The sequence below is a fragment of the Tauraco erythrolophus genome, chromosome 1, assembly GCF_009769465.1.
Source record: "Tauraco erythrolophus isolate bTauEry1 chromosome 1, bTauEry1.pri, whole genome shotgun sequence".
In the NCBI taxonomy this organism is placed as follows: Eukaryota; Metazoa; Chordata; class Aves; order Musophagiformes; family Musophagidae; genus Tauraco; species Tauraco erythrolophus.
The window spans coordinates 135,245,098-135,260,877 of record NC_141465.1 but is presented as its reverse complement, the minus strand read 5'-3'; the positions used below and the strand labels follow the sequence as shown (position 1 = coordinate 135,260,877).

General features: G+C 49.4%; 1 protein-coding gene across 1 annotated transcript; it reads left to right on the top strand.

Annotated features, from left to right (window-relative positions):
* Positions 1-7,404: 7,404 nt before the first annotated feature.
* KLHL35 (kelch like family member 35) lies at positions 7,405-14,830 on the top strand. The gene is made up of 6 exons (XM_086615075.1): positions 7,405-8,294; positions 11,382-11,566; positions 12,123-12,241; positions 12,734-12,922; positions 13,632-13,820; positions 14,642-14,830. Exons 1-6 carry the CDS (start codon positions 7,405-7,407, stop codon positions 14,828-14,830), a joined length of 1,761 nt encoding a protein of 586 aa, XP_086471201.1.
* Positions 14,831-15,780: the final 950 nt, after the last annotated feature.

Sequence of the window (15,780 nt, the reverse complement as noted above, 5' to 3'; positions counted from 1 at the left end):
AATGATCCGAGGGCTGGAGCACCTCTGCTCTGGAGATAGGCTGAGAGAGTTGGGGCTGTTCAGCCTGGGGAAGAGAAGGCTCCGGAGAGACCTTCCAGCACCTAAAGGGGCTAGAAGAAAGCTGGAAAGGGGCTTTGGACATAGACATGGAGTGACAAGACAAGGGGCAATGGCTTTAAACTGAAAGAGGGGAGATTTCGATTAGATATAAGGAAGAAATTTTTTATGACGAGAGTGACGAAGCACCGGAACAGATTGGCCAGAGAAGTTGTGGATGCCCCATCTGTGGCAGTATTCAAGGTCAGGTTGGACAGGGCTCTGAGCAACCTAATCTAGTTGAAGATGTCCCTGCTTGTTGTAGGGGGTTGGACTAGATGACCTTTAAAGGTCCCTTCACCCAGATCGTTCTACAGTTCTCTCCCATCCAAGTTTCATAAGACAGTAGCTGAAAAACAGCCATGTGGAGAGGAGATGACTGCAGACCTGAGTCTTGAACAATAACTGTAGAATAATTTTTGAGTGTTTGTGGCCACATGGGGACAATGATGCACCCGTAGAACCGATCAGGCAGCAGTTTCAAACCAAACAAACGGGAAGCAATTTATTTTTAACACGCATTATGCAAGTCATTGCCCCAGGGTGCTGTGAAGACCAAAACCCATAAGCAAGTTTAAAGAGAAATAAATGGCTCATAACGTCCATTAGCCCTTATTAAACACAGGAGTCCAGATGCAAGATCCAGCTTGGGAAGTCCCTGAGCAGTTCTTTGCTAAGTGTGGATATTAAGGGAATGGCTTGCTTGGTGCTTGCTCTTTTATTTTTTTTTCATTCTTTACCCCAGGATCTGCTCCCAGCTGCAGACGGAAGGTGCTTTGGGTGAGAAGGGGATGTTGTCTGGGTCAGGGTGGGATTGTTCTTTGTTAAGCAGCTGTTTTCTCCGGCCCCTGAACGGTTGCATTTAAGTGATAGTTGGATTAAAGCAAACACAACACTATCTCACTGGTTGGTGATGGGTTTGTCAGTATGGGGTCATGGATTTAACTGGCTCTGGGAATACCGTTTGAGTGTTCAATATAAAGTTGCCCTAAGGGAAGGTGCAGAGCTCCTGATACCTACAATATTGAATAATCCTTAACTGGGGGCTGTGCTGGCTCTACCCTAGGGAAAGGTGTTGAAAGGAGACAAAAGAGAGTCATGTAGGCTGTGTCTGTTACTCAAATAAAAGAGCTGAGGATTGGTTGCTGGCTTGAAGCCCAAGCGGCTTGGGACAGCCAACATTGTGCTATATTTAACTCTTTTTCTTCCTCTCTGAAACTGCCCTTATTTGTGAGAGCCTAGTGGTACAGCTGGGATCGTTCTCGTGGTATCTGGGAACCTTTCCAGCCCTTTAAATTTGCCAGTAGAGTTGTAGTCCTGGGGTCTGGGAAGCGATGCTGATGTGACCATGCCCTAGACCTGCACAGTTATCTGCCATAAGAAGGATCTCCTATACCTCTGCTAAAGCCTTAATATGATGCGGTGGCTGGGGGCTTGCAAAGCTCAAACTGGGCATGAAAAGTCTAGCCATGGCGTGAGCAGCAGCAGTGACGTGAGGCTGAAGGCTGATTTCCCTTCTCCTGGACTCTTGGTGCAAGCAACCTCTTCTTGACTGAAGCTCTAGACCAAGGTCCAAGCTCAAGGTGAGTAGTGACCATGTGGGAAATATGAAACTAAGTTGGGTTTTTTTCTCTTAAACGTCTTCTGTTTTCTCTTTCTCTTCTTCCTGGGCCCTGATTCTGTTCCAGTTCCTTCTCTGCCTTCCTCATTTACTTGGTTCTCCTGCTTTGGTCTCTTCTCCTGGAGGCTGGTGACTGCCCTTCACTTCTGCTTACTGGCTGAGGGTGCAAAGGGGATGTCCTGACCCTCTCCATGATGAGGTGGAGCCAAGGATGGTGATGCCAGGAACGTGTAGAGAGCTGTCCTGAACAGGATGCATTTCCTTCTTTTGGGTGTGTGGTGGGGAGGTACAGGCCAAAGCACAATCAAGCCCTAGTGACCACCTCCCTCAAGATGTCTCTCCCTGGCCTTCATTACTGATTTATCCAAAACTCTCTCCTGCCTTTCATTTTGCCTTTTCCACTCTTTTTTACTTGTTTTCTTTTTAGCTTAGCTGCATCCCTTCTCCTTCCTAATCCTTTCTGCTCCTGGCAAGCATACTCTGCTATTCCTTCAGGAAGCTTTGGTCCTACCTTCACAGAGAGCTTTCCGAACAGACGCCTGGAGTTCCTGGTCCTGGGTACTTGTGTCTCCCTCTAACATCTTGTGGCTTTGTGCCTAATGGTTTGTGCGGGCCATGTGCCAGATGCTGAGTATTTTCAATTTGCAGAAGGGATTTTACCAGGGATTGGGACTCTAAAATCACTGCTTCTGGCTTCTGTATCTACCCCTGGGAGAAGACCCAGGGCACCTTGAGCAACCCCAAGGAGAGGGTGAGCTCCTGCTCTTACATAAGGCGTCCTTCCTGTGGTGCTGCCTTGCAGACACCCCTTTTGAACACCTCCACGTCCTCCTGCAGCTCTGCAGGGTATTTAATGCCCTCGGTTTCAGGCAAAAAGACCACAAGTGTGGGTTGTAGCACAACCTCCGCGCAGTGACAGCTGCTTTGGAGCACAGTGGCATCACACAGGGAGATCCAGAGCCAAGCACAGGGCAGTCTGGCTGTAGAAGCCTGCTCTATAGGTGGCTTGGCACAGGCATGGGGACAGCTGCACCCTGTAAAAACTTCTCGTTGTGCTCGCTTTGTGTGTTTACAACTGTTAGTAGCTGTTGTCACCCCACTGTCACCCCAGGGCTGCAAGCCCTGCTTGTAGTGGGGCTTTCGGATTTGAACAGGTTGGTAGCCCCATGCTTTATGGCTGCATGGAGATGACAGCTTTGCAGCTTTTGCTGAAGGGTTTCCAACGCCCTGGAGACCTTTTTGCTGTGCCCCACGGGGCAGGATCAGTGCTGTGCTGCCATTTCCCCTGATGACCCACTCCCCGTCATCTCTAGCTCCATCTGTGCACAGCCATGGTTGCACCCCTGGTCGGTGCAGCCTGGTAAGAGCCAACTCCGTCAGAGTAGAAGGTCCTAAGAGCAAATCCCCCCAGCTCACTGTGCAGGCTGGGAAACCACAGTCCCTTCCAGGTTGACAGTGATTCATATGCAAATGGTGGGAGCAAGCAGGATGCCAGCTTGTGCCCTGCATCCCAGCAATGGCAGAGGGGCAGAAAGGAGCCAGCCAGCAAACAACGTGCAGGGCTTGGTTATTACTTAATCTCTTACTAATTAAGAGAAATTAATAATATTTCTCTTCTGTCTAATGTGAAATAATACCAGTTGTTCAAAGCGATGCTGGGCGAGGGAGGGAAGGCTGCCTGCATCGTTTTAGGGGGGCTTGGCAATCTTCAGCACAAGGGTTACTCCGTGGAGCTTCCCCAAGGCTGCTTTGATCCTTGCTACGAGCATTTAAAAATTCAGCCAACAACCCAGTTAGAGGCGAGGGTGCAGAAAGCCATGCGGGGCAAACCTTCCCTTCTGTCCTCATCACCCTCAAGGACCTAATTACCTAATTATCACACGTTAATGAGGGGGACTGCAGCTCCTCCCTGACCCAGTCCGTTGCTGCTCCGGGCATCTTTTTGTTTCACAGAGCCGTATTTTATTTATGTGCTTTAGTGTGGTTTCCAGCGAGACGGAGTCTCTATCAAATGAATCGTTCCACCTGGACCTCAATTTGCTCTCCAGATGGCTCGGCCCTCTTAAGCTGCCCTGGTGTGATATATTTTCCCTGAGCTGCGATGGGTTTTCCCTGGGTCCTGGCTCCTCCCTGGCTGGCTGTTATTGACAGCTGCGTGGCTAATGCCCTGTAGCTCTCCGGCATGTCATTCAGGAGAAACAAAAGCAGATTTCTTCCCCCACCTCTCCGGCAGGGAAGATAAAGGGGATGCTTTTGTGCTTTCCCCAAGCGTTGCCGCAGAAGGGCTGACTGGAGGGGACCTGTCTCCGTGCAAAGCCCCAACGTGGATGGGAGCTCTCCAAGAGGGAGGTTGAGTCTTCGCTAGATCCCACCTGGAGAACTCAACCTGTGGGCCAGGTAACGTTGGACTTCTTGGGGCAGAAGCTGGGAGGCTTGCAAAAAAAAAAATAATGCAGCATTTGCTGCTGTGTGGTACTTGGATGGAGAGGGTGATCCAGAGAGGAACATGCATGGCAGGGGGGGTTGGAACTAGATGATCTTTAAGGTCCCTTCCAACCCAAACCATTCTGTGATTCTATAGGTGAGGGCAAAGGGGCAAACCCACTCTTTCTTCAGCATTGGCATTGTTTTTCTCGTGGGTAGGCAGGAGGGATGTGAGCTGGGGAAGGGCAGTTGGATTAACTGGGGAGCGAGTGGGGGGTGTCTCTTTGTAAGGAGGTCAGCCTGAGCTGTTCCTTCCCAGTACTGAGCAGTGACGGCTTGGGAACACGTGCGGATCAGGGAGAGAAGTGGGGGTATAGATGTGGGTTTTTTTCTTGGCTGGAGCTGCTTGGGTCGGCGAAACATGGACTCTGCCTTGCTCTTTGCATCTTCTCTAAATCGCTTTGAACGGTCTAACAGCAGTTGCCTTCTGTACACAGCCCTGAGCACCCATCAGTGGCGTTTGGGGTGCGTAGAGCCTTCCCTCACTCCTATAAGATTTCTTAGATATATTGTCAGGGCTTGTCATGCTGTTTCACTGCTCTTTAGGTCTCTACATCTACCCCGTGGCACGGGAAGAGGGGTTTTCCCCACTGCCAGGGGATTCTGGAGGCTCAAAGAATACAGTTACACTTTCTTGGGGTGGTGGGGTGAGGATGCTCAGGGCTAGACGTGGTTGTCCTGCAGGCAGCTACCCTGGTGCAGGTGCAGCCAGGAGGTGTCTTCTGGAGCACGGGAGAATCTAAGCACCTTTGGGGTCTGTGGTCAAACGCGATGGCTGTCCGGGAGATGCAGGTGTAGGAAAAGAGGTGAAGGACTAGAGCTAAGACAGGGATTTTTGACTCATGAGAAATTCAAGGTAATCCTCCCAGAGGGATGTGCTACCTGCCTTTCTGCAGGGGAGTGTGTGGACATCACAAAGCCACTGATATCTGGTGACTTGTCACCTCAGTGAGGACTTACACTTCTGCTAGAGGCTTGTGGCAAGATGCTCCAAAGCCTGGCTTAGGAGGGCCTGAAGAGCAGAGCCTGAGCCTCCCCCAAAACAAGCGCTCTGCTGTTATAGAGCCTCAGAAAAGCAATCTAAAACCTGCATGGCCGTGGTAGAAGCTGTGATCAGGAGTGCTCTGCTGATGGCCCTCACTGGCACCCCCACTCAAGGAGTGATGCTGACTCTCTGTTGTGCTTTTGAAACACAGGTGGTGGCATCACTGTGCCCCTGTTATTCATCATCCAGCTGATGAAAGCAGTTGGGCAAGTGCAGGGAGAGACAGGTTCAATCCCCTCCTCACTCTTCCTCCCCAGTGTCTGGGTCTGCACAAGAGTGATGGGTCAGGGCAGGCTTTTGGGGAGAAATGGAGGAAATAGGTCAGTGCCAACCTATTGCCCAGAGGAGCTGTGGCTACCCCATCCCTGGAAAAAAGGCCAGGATGCTCAAAGCCTCATCCAACCAGTCCTAGTGGAAGGTTTGTTTCCCTGCCCACGGCAGGGGGGTTGGAACTAGATGATCTTTAAGGTCATTTCCAACCCAAACCATTCTATGGTTCTATTGGTCAGTCTAGGACGGTTGAGGGAGCAGTTGAGGGTTTGGGGTCTTCGCTTCACTCACCGTCAGACATGGTCAATTCTTGTCACTATTTAGATGCCACAATGCTCCTCTGCTTTTCAGACCCCCTCACCCCAACCTTTGCAGGCAGAGGCCCTTCTCCCCAGGGGTTACTGATCTGGCTGCCTCCTCCCAACTCGAGCAGGGATCACCCTTTGGATGTGCAGCTATTTGCAGCCTCCAGGCTGAGCAAGTGGCTCTCCCTGTCCTACAAGGATGGGTCCTGCTGCTCACGCTGTCAGTGCGAACCGTTAGAGCTCGAATGAGAGAAGTCTGGTGTGCTTCATTGCAACTGCTTTATGAAACCCTTCAGGAAAAATTGAAAATCATCTGGAGAACAAACCTAGTAGAAAGGTACGTCAGATGTAGACGTCTCCCCTGCTTTTGGGCAGGTCATGTCATGGCTACCTTTGGCAAATCTCAGTCTCACATCCTTACCTCTGGATTTTTGCCTGGAATAATGCATCTGGGGAAACAAAGTGGGTAGAAAAAGTTAAAATACTGCATTGCTCCCAGCTGGGCTGTAACATGGAGCGCTTGCATCCGGGAGGATGAAGAAATCAGTTGATAAGAGCTGCAAGATGTCAGAAAGAAAGGAAAGGGTGTCAAGGTGTGTGGTGGTTTAGCCTGGCTGGCAACTAAATGCCACGCAGCTCGCTCAGCCTCCCCCACCCCCAGGGGAGGGGGACAAGTAATAAAGGGGAAAAGGGAAGGAGACTTGTGGGCTGAGATAAGAACAATTTAATAATAATAATACACAAATATATATATGTGTGTAAAATAATAATATATACAAAGAAGTGATGCACCCCTTGACCAATGCCTGTCCTGTCCCAGCTAACGATCCCGAAACAGATAAGTCCTGACACTGCAATCCTGGATGAGTGAAAGGCCTGGAAAGAGAGAGGGAGAGAGAGCACTCCAAGAGTGAGAGCCACCGGAAGAGCAAAAGCCCTTCTTTTGGATCAACCCTCATCTATGCACTGGGCATGACATTGCATGATATGGAATGCTTCATCGATCAATTTGTCACTCAATCCTAAGTCTAAATTCAATTAAAATGAGAGGTTGTGGGCCCTTTCTCCCATCCATGCTCCCTCCCACACTGGCAAAAACACAGGAAGCTGAAAAGTCCTCAAGGTCTCAATTCCAACTATGAACATCAGTGTGTTACCAATGTTCTTCTCATAACAAATCCCAGACTAAATCCAAAACACGGAGCTCTTCTAGCTGCTAAAAAGAAAAACTAATTCTGTCCCAGCCAAAATCAGGACAAGTTTTAGTACAGCATAGGTTGGGCAAGGCAACTGCCTTAGAAGGAACATCTCTTAAAAGCAGAAGTAAATTTGTCTACTGAGATGCGGTTGGGTTGGAAATATCCTGGTGCCCATCACTGTGCCATGGTTTGGGGGAAATGTTGGTTACTGAGGAGGAGCCATGGGTGTGGATGAAGGGGCAGAGTCTGACTATATTTTGGTTGGAATCTGTACTTCTTCATGGCACCAAGGAAGATGCAGAAAACGTGATGGTGTTGGCCATCACAGTCAGATATTTTAATAGTGTCCTGTTCTCTTGTCTCCTTCACTCCTTCCCAATCAGGATGCATCGAATGATGAAAGAAGAATCAAGTTTCGGGACAGGTGGCCTGGAAAATGTGACACGGGACCCAAGCAAAGAAAAGCTGCACACGAAGCTCTGCAGTGGGTCCTGCCACGCTGAGCAAATCCTCCAGACGCTCAACTCCTACAGGCAGAGTGGCATCTTCACAGACGTGGTGCTATTAATTGACGGACAAGAATTCCCCTGTCACCGTGCCACATTGTCAGCCAACAGCACGTATTTCCGGGCCATGTTTGGTGGCAATCTCAAGGAAGGCCACCAGGACATCATTAATATCCAGAAGATATCTGCTTCCACTATGTCTCTCCTTCTTGATTATATGTATGGGGGGAACATCATCATTCAAGAGGACAACGTTGAAGGCATCTTGGAACTGTCTGACTTGCTGCAGATCTCCAAGCTCAGAGATGCTTGTGTCACCTTCCTTGAAGGCCAGCTTCACCCATGTAATTGTTTGGGCATCATGAAGTTTGCTGATTCATTCTCCATTGCGTCTCTGACAGAAAAGAGCAAGAGGTTCATGCTGGAGTGTTTTGTGGAGGTGTCATGTCATGAAGAGTTCCTGGAGATGGATGTGAAGGAGTTGGTTGAATATCTGTCCGATGAGCAGCTGGTGGTCCCCAAGGAGGAAGTGGTCTTTGAAGCTGTCATGCGCTGGGTGCGGCATGATGTACCTGCCAGGAAGGGAGCCTTGAAGGACCTCCTTGAACATGTGCGTCTGCCCCTGCTCGATCCCACCTACTTCCTGGAGAAAGTGGAAATGGACGAACTCATCCAGGACTCAAAGGAGTGCATTCCTCTACTGCACGAGGCCCGCAAGTACTACATCCTCGGGAACGAGGTCAGCTCTTTACGATCAAGGCCCAGAAGGTAAAACATAGTGTCTTCTTTCCTAGACCAGCCTGGCCTAAGATGATGGATCTTAAAGTTTGAGGGGAGTTCTTGGGTTGTTTTTTTTTCTTTCTTTTTCGTAGAATTATAGAATGGTTTGGGTTGGAAGGGACCTTAAAGACCGTCTAGTTCCAACCCCTCTGCCATGGGCAGGGACACCTTCCACTAGACCTGGTTGCTCAAAGTCTCATCCAGCCTGGCCTTGAACACCTCAAGGGATGGGATATCAATAACTTCTCTGGGAAACCTGTTCCACTGTTTCACCACCCTCATTGTAAAAATTTCTTCCTTAGATCTCATCAAAATCTCCCCTCTTTCAGTTTAAAGCCATTGCCCCGTGTCCTGTCACTACACGCTCTCGTAAAAAGTCCCTCTCCAGCTTCCCTGTAGGCCCCCTTTAGGTACTCCAATTGCTTCTCTTTCAGCCTCCCTGTTTCCAAAATGAAGGCATTGGAGATGTTTTCCTGGCTTCAGAGATTCCTGTGAAATTTATACTAATGCATGTGACTTTTTTTTTTGGTTGGCAAGAAGTGCTCTAGTCACACTTCTCTGAATGTGCAATGATGCTATCCAGATACGTGTCCACACTATGGGCAGAGAGGGGTGTTCATAGCTCTTTACTTTTATTTATCTGCTTTCACCAAGCACTGGGTTGAGACCTGTTTTCCATTCCCAGTTCTGCCACTGGTCTATTCTCATTTCACCTCTTTTGCTCTCTCTCCCACCTTCTCCAGGATGTCTGTTAGCAGGAAGGCTTGGACCACTCTCAGTCCTTCTGGCCATCAGCATGGTGCTTATCTCAGAGGCATTGCTGCAGGGTCAGGAATTAATGTCCAGGGTAAAAAAGCAGTTACTGTCTAGGTGGCTACCTAGGCATCCCCAAATCTCCTTTTTTTTTTTTTTGTTTTTCTTTTTTAATTTCCATTAATTTATTGTTGAACATCAAGAAGATAAAGAGATGCTGGCCCAGGGAGCTGCCAGTGTAAAGTGGAGGAGGTAAAGAAAAAGTGAATTCTAGTGTTGGGTGTTTGTAGAAACCTGCACCTTTTTGTGACTGCGAAGTTTGTATTTGACCAGCCACCTTTTTGTCTCTCCTGTTTCTTCATGGTGCCACAGGTTCCTTAGGGTGTGCTTGGTAAGAGTTCTGATGGACACCTCTGCCCTGGGGTGGGTTGCCATATCAAACCAAGTTGGTTTGCAAGGCTTCCCACCCTTTTCCAGAGGACGCCCATGACCACAGGGCTGCTGGGCCAGGTTCTTGGGCTCTCCTGCTCTTCAGCCCAAGGAGTGCAGGTTTTTTTTCCACTCGGTGGAACATCTCGGGCAGAAGGACAGAGGTTGCCCTAGCACATCTCAGAAGGCCCAGCCTGGCATTTAGAGCATGTTTCTGTCAGGTAGCAGAGATGATTTGACACATCTTCTATGCACTGAATACCATGACAGGCTATTAGAGACAGAACTGCTCAACAATAGGATCTGTGGTGACCTCCTCCTCGCTGGAAGGGAGGGATGCCATCCAGAGGGACCTCGACAGGCTGGAGAGGTGGGCCCGTACCAACCTATGAAGTTCAACCAGGCCAAATGCAAGGTCCTACATCTGGGTCGTGGCAATCCCAGGCATAAATACAGACTGGGTGGAGAATGGATCGAGAGCAGCCCTGAGGAGAAGGACTTGGGAGTACTGGTGGACGAGAAGCTCAATATGAGCCGGCAATGTGCTCTTGTGGCCCAGAAGGCCAACTGCGTCCTGGGCTGCATCAAGAGGAGCGTGGCCAGCAGGTCAAGAGAGGTGATTCTTCCCCTCTACTCTGCTCTCGTGAGACCTCACCTGGAGTACTGCGTCCAGTTCTGGAGCCCCCAACATAAGAAGGACATGGACCAGTTGGAGAGGGTCCAGAGGAGGGCCACGAAGATGATAAGAGGGCTGGAGCACCTTTCCTATGAGGACAGGCTGAAAGAGTTGGGGCTGTTCAGCCTGGAGAAGAGGAGGCTCCGGGGTGACCTTATAGCGGTCTTCCAGTACCTCAAAGGGGCCTACAGGAAAGATGGGGAGAGGCTGTTCAGGAGGGCCAGTTGTGATAGGACAAGAGGTAATGGTTTTAAAATAGAGGGAGGTAGATTCAGGTTGGATATTAGGAAAAAATTTTTTACCATGAGAGTTGTAGAACACTGGAACAGGTTGCCCAGAGAGGTGGTGGATGCTCCATCCCTGGAGATGTTCAAGGCCAGGTTGGACGAGGCCCTGAGCAACCTGATCTATTTGGAGATATCCCTGTTCCTTGCAGGGGGGTTGGACTAGATGACCTTTGAAGGTCCCTTCCAGCCCTAACCATTCTATGATTCTATGATTCTATGATGCAAACAGCTTAAATTCACCAGGGATAAATCCCACCTTCCCCACCAGCATCCACATTTTGCCTCCCTCCTTTTACGGCTTTGGTCTTAAGTGGATTGTCTCAGCCTGCACAAACCATGGCAGAGCTGAGGATTGGACCAAGTCTTTCAAATCCTCTTTCACCCTCCTCCTTCTTCTCCCCTCCCCTCCCAAAAAGCCGTTTCTCTCTTGCCACCTACTAGCTGGCAGGATTTTCCTTCTCCTGCCGTCTGTCTCGTCTGCTCGCTGCTGTTAGGGCTGGAGAGAGAGTTTTCCTGGAAACACTTCTCTCTCCAGGCAGAGTGCTTGTTGCAGGCGGGCTGCCAGGAACAGCTTTCCATGCTCATGGCCGTGCCTTGAGGATTAGGCTTGATTGTGCTGGAAGGGGGAGGGTGAGTGGCAGGAGGAAATCTGACAAAGGACTTCCAAAGGTCATTCCCATTTCTTTTTTTACCCCCCTGTGCAGTTTGGACCTCTTCCCACCCAATCTGGGAGGTGCCTTTGATTTGAATGTGCAGACAAAAGAGTTGGTGCAGGGCTGGAATGATTTGCTCAGAAAATCAGTAGCTGATGCAGGAGAGGACTCTGCTCTATCCATTGCACTGTGCTGTCAATATCCTAGACAAGATGGGAGGAATGATGGAAAGGAGTAGCCTGACCCGGGGACTTACCCCATGCCTTTCATGGTCCAGGTTCATGGAGCTGGCAGAAGTCATCATCATCATTGGGGGCTGTGATAAGAAAGGCCTTATGAAGCTGCCCTTCACGGACCTCTACCACCCAAAGAGCAGGCAATGGACGGCCCTCTCCAGCGTGCCTGGCTACACCAAGTCAGAGTTTGCTGCCTGCACATTGAAGAATGATGTGTACATATCAGGTGAGATACCCTGAACCAGGTGGGCCCTTCCTGGTTGCAAAGAACAGTACGACCTCTGCTTGGACAGCCACTCCTTAGGTCTATTCACTAGGACTCATTCACATGCATCCCAGCTTTGGGGCAAAGTCGCTTCTTGGTGAAGTTTATCCTTAGGTGGTTTGGATTTTGCTGTCCCAAGGAACAATTTCACCTTTGAGGGGGGAGGATGGCAGTATCAAAAAACCTTTCTCTCCTGTTGGGCATCTGTCAAAAGTGTTCATCAGTGGAATGAGATAGTTTTGATGTACTTTGTCAGGCAAGTTTCCTAAAACATCAGAGTCTCCTTCCTGTTCCTCACTCGAAATGTAACACCTATCAGATGAGTTCTACATAAGGAATGTCTTGAAGTCCAGATGTTGTCTTCCTTGGGAAGCTGAGTTTGCACGGCCATAACCCAATAACCATATTCTGGCTGAAGTTGTTTCATTGCCTGGAGAAATTGTGCAATATTGTGGTGTAGTGAGGTGATGGGGCTGTCCTTGGGAGCGCACCAGCCCTCCATCCCTCTGTTTTTCAGGAGGACACATCAGCAGCAGCGATGTTTGGGTGCTGAGCTCCCAGCTGAACGTCTGGATCAAGGTTGCTTGTCTGCAGAAAGGCCGATGGAGGCACAAAATGGCAACACTTCAGGGCAAGGTAAGCAACGGCTTGAATTTTGGAAGAAGCTGCATGGAGCACAGTCCCCCCACTTCTCCTGCTGCCCAGTAGAATGAGAAACTGCTGGTGTTTGTTTGTCTTCTGGGTCATTTAGAGGTGGTTTTGATGGGAGAACAGCTAGGACAGAACCAAGACGTCATTGTTTCAATTGGGTGTGTGTTGTCACCTGAAGTAGCCACAAATGAAGCTGTAGCAATAATGTCTACCATGGTATGGTGCAAGACTTCTGCAGATTGCCGCGTTAAATCTTCAGGTGAAGCTACACAATATGAGATGTTTCATAGTATCATAGAACGGTTTGGGTTGGAAGGGACCTTTAAAAGTCATCTAGTCCAACCTCAAAGTTTTACTGTGGCTTGATGTCTGTCTTCTGGCCAAGTCCTAGCCTCCCTTCACGTATGCCATGACAGCATAGCCCGTTAGGTGAGACCAGGAGTTTCTAATCGGCTTGCTTTGCTCCTTTTGTGGCAGATCTACGCTGTGGGAGGCTTTGATGGTTTTTACCGCCTCTCCAGCGTGGAGTGCTATGATACCTTCTCCAACAGCTGGTCAACCTTGGCCCCTCTGCCTCAAGCCGTGAGCTCAGCTGCTGTGGTCTCCTGCCTGAACAAGCTCTACGTGTTGGGCGGTGCTGTGGATGACACCGCTAACACTGACAAGGTATTGTTGTGGCATCAGGAATGGTTGGAGACCTAAAAGAGAAGGTTTGCTTGGGAACATGGAGGGAAACAGAGTTGTCCTTAAGCTACCAGGGAGCCTTTTTTTTTTTTTTTTTTTTTAAGATTAATGAAGGCTTATAATAAGATGCAAATTTATACATTTAAATGGAAGCCAATGAAATTTATGGACTGGAGAGAGAAGGTCATGGTTTGACAGTACCTCAGGCATGGTTTCAGTAGAACTGGTTCTGCTCTGAAGATGCCTGTTAAGTGCTGACAGTGCCCTGCTCCTAGTCAGCCCCGAGGCACCACAGGAGCAAACCTCAGACCCTGTGAGCACTCGTTTCAGAGAAGTAGCAATAGTAGTAGCTGCCTGGAGGAGACCTCTGCAAGCCAGACATGATGCTTCTGGTCTCTTGAGCTGCAGGAAGAGCCATCAGTGCTTCTCAGCTCAATCTCTGAACATTTAACCATGCACTGCCTGGGTCGACAGCAGCCACCCTGGGGGCTTGTAGTCTGTCTGGGAGACTTGAATTCAAGAGGGAACTCTAAAACTCTTCCTCCTTTCGCTCACTGCACTGATCTCTGGTTGTTGAAGCTCCCATCCACTTTTCTGTCCCCATGTGCTTTTATTTCTAGTGAATAGCAGCTTCATACAAGCAGGGAGATGAGATAAATTCATGTTCCCATAGCTGTGTTTCTCCTCCCAGGTTCAGTGTTACGATCCAGAGGACAACAAGTGGACGCTCTTGTCTCCCACTCCTTTTTACCAGAGGTGCATCAGTGCTGTCTGCTTGGACAACATCATTTATGTTGTAGGTGGGCTCCTCAGTAAAATCTTCAGCTATGATCCAAGGAAAGACAGCTGGCAAGAAGTGGCCACCCTCCCTGGGCCTCTGGTAAGGAAGAGTTTTAGGAAAGAAGCTCTAAGAATGACCTCTCTCTCTAGAATAAGAGCCATCTGTGCTTTGAGTTTTAAGACAATGAGAATACATGATGGGTTTGGCTCTGAGCACTTGAATGAGACCTGTGCAGACCAACTCAAACATAGGTACTGGCCATAAGTGTCCACACTGCTTGGAGGATCTCTCCCACAGCAACCCCAAGTTTTCTCGCTGAGGCTGGGTCTACGCTAGCTATTAATGCTGGAGGAGTGGATCTGTAGGGTGAAACCATTGGTGCTGAGGACCTGTTCTCCACACTACATGTTTCAGGGTGAGGGTTACGCTGGCTCTAGCCTGGTCTGTGGACTGAACGTGGGCTGGTGGTGGTTGTGCATCTTGGTTTAGTGTCATCACGGTTTTGTACTCCAAAGCCATGCTGCAATGTGAGCTGCAGCACAGTGAAGAGGAATGATGGGACACAACTCGTCCTGATCCAAATTGAGATGCCCGTGTCAGTGCACTCTTATAAATGGCTTTCACAGGGGGGTGCTGGTTGGGTCTCTGGTCTCTTGGTGTGCTTGCGAGTCTGGGACACTGCCAGAAGGAGCAAAGATCCCGTCACTGGCTTGAGGCATTTCAAGTGCCTAAACTCTAACTGAAACAGTAAGGTTGAAGCACCCCAAGAGCCAGACATCACTTGCCTGACCTACTTTTGCTCCCTTCTGCTGGGCAGGTGAGAGTTGAGCCCCTTGCAATGACTCACCCCCCTGCTCAGCCCCGTTACCTAAAGCTGGAGGCTCGCTCCTCAGCTCTTGGGCTTCCCTTCTGCTTTCCAGGAGAGCTGTGGCCTGACGGTGTGTGGAGGGAAGATCTACATCCTGGGTGGCCGAGATGAGAACGGGGAAGGCACAGACAAAGCCTTCACTTTCGACCCAGTAACGAGGAGTGTGGAGCAGCAGCCGCCGCTGCAGCGTTGTACCAGTTATCACGGCTGCGTGACCATCCTGCAACGCATGAACAGATGACCACGGGGCTCCGACTGCATCCATCTCCCACCCAGAGCCTCCCCTTGAGACAGTCCAGTACATGGACAGACAGCTCACCTTCGTTCAGGGAAGGTCAATATGAGCCACTGAAGGAGGTGGGCTCCAGCCAGCCCGTGAGCAGCCTCTGTTTTGTTTTTCCTGGCCTGATGATGCCAATGGCTTTGATGCTGATCTAGGCGAGAAGATGAAAGGGTGCTGGGCTGTGTGAAGCTGCATTCAAGAATCCTTGCAGACCCTGCAACTACTGAATTTGAACTTTATTTAAGTTTTCCTAGCTGCAGATTACAGTTCTCTGTTATGTTTGCAACAGAGGCTCGTTGTCCTGCAAGGACATGTGTTTGCTGCTTTCTGGCACCCAAGACCTTTGCAGTAACAATTACAGTTACAGGATCCAATTCTTTAGCTAAAGCTATCAGATATTTGTGCACTTAGCTCTGTAGAACCCTGTGTCAAACTACGCTGGTGACCTAAATGGTCATTAATGTCCACGAACACTTAGTCCCATTACAGTGGAAAGCTGAGATTGAGACTTTAAAGAAAATATCCCCACTAAATCCCCAAACACCTGGTTAAATAGTCCAAGCTCTGACTCCATTCTGGACATGCTGTATGAGGGTCTGTTCCACTAAAGCACAGAGTCCTGTCTCTTTTCATGCATGTTTTGTGGTCGGACTGCTGTCTCACTCTGTCTTTATCATTGTGAGGACAAATGAATGGTGTAGCCAAGCGTTCCTCCTCCAGAGAGCAGAGGTAGGGCAGTATTAACGCCTAGGAATGAAGCATGAAGACCTGAAGCATGGTAGCCACGGAATCACATCTGGCTCATTTTGGCTCTGGAGCATGCTAGCAAGCATTGAAACGAACTCAATAACTAACAGATTTGATACAGAGTCCCTGGGAGCCTGAACGTGCAGCTCATTTGGAGGGCG

Coding starts and splice junctions, on each gene's coding strand:
- KLHL35 (XM_086615075.1), top strand. CDS start 7,405: ATGCATCGAATGATGAAAGAAGAATCAAGTTTCGGGACAGGTGGCCTG. Junction 12,242..12,733: donor TGGCAACACTTCAGGGCAAG/GTAAGCAACGGC, acceptor CTTTTGTGGCAG/ATCTACGCTGTGGGAGGCTT. Junction 13,821..14,641: donor CCACCCTCCCTGGGCCTCTG/GTAAGGAAGAGT, acceptor TCTGCTTTCCAG/GAGAGCTGTGGCCTGACGGT.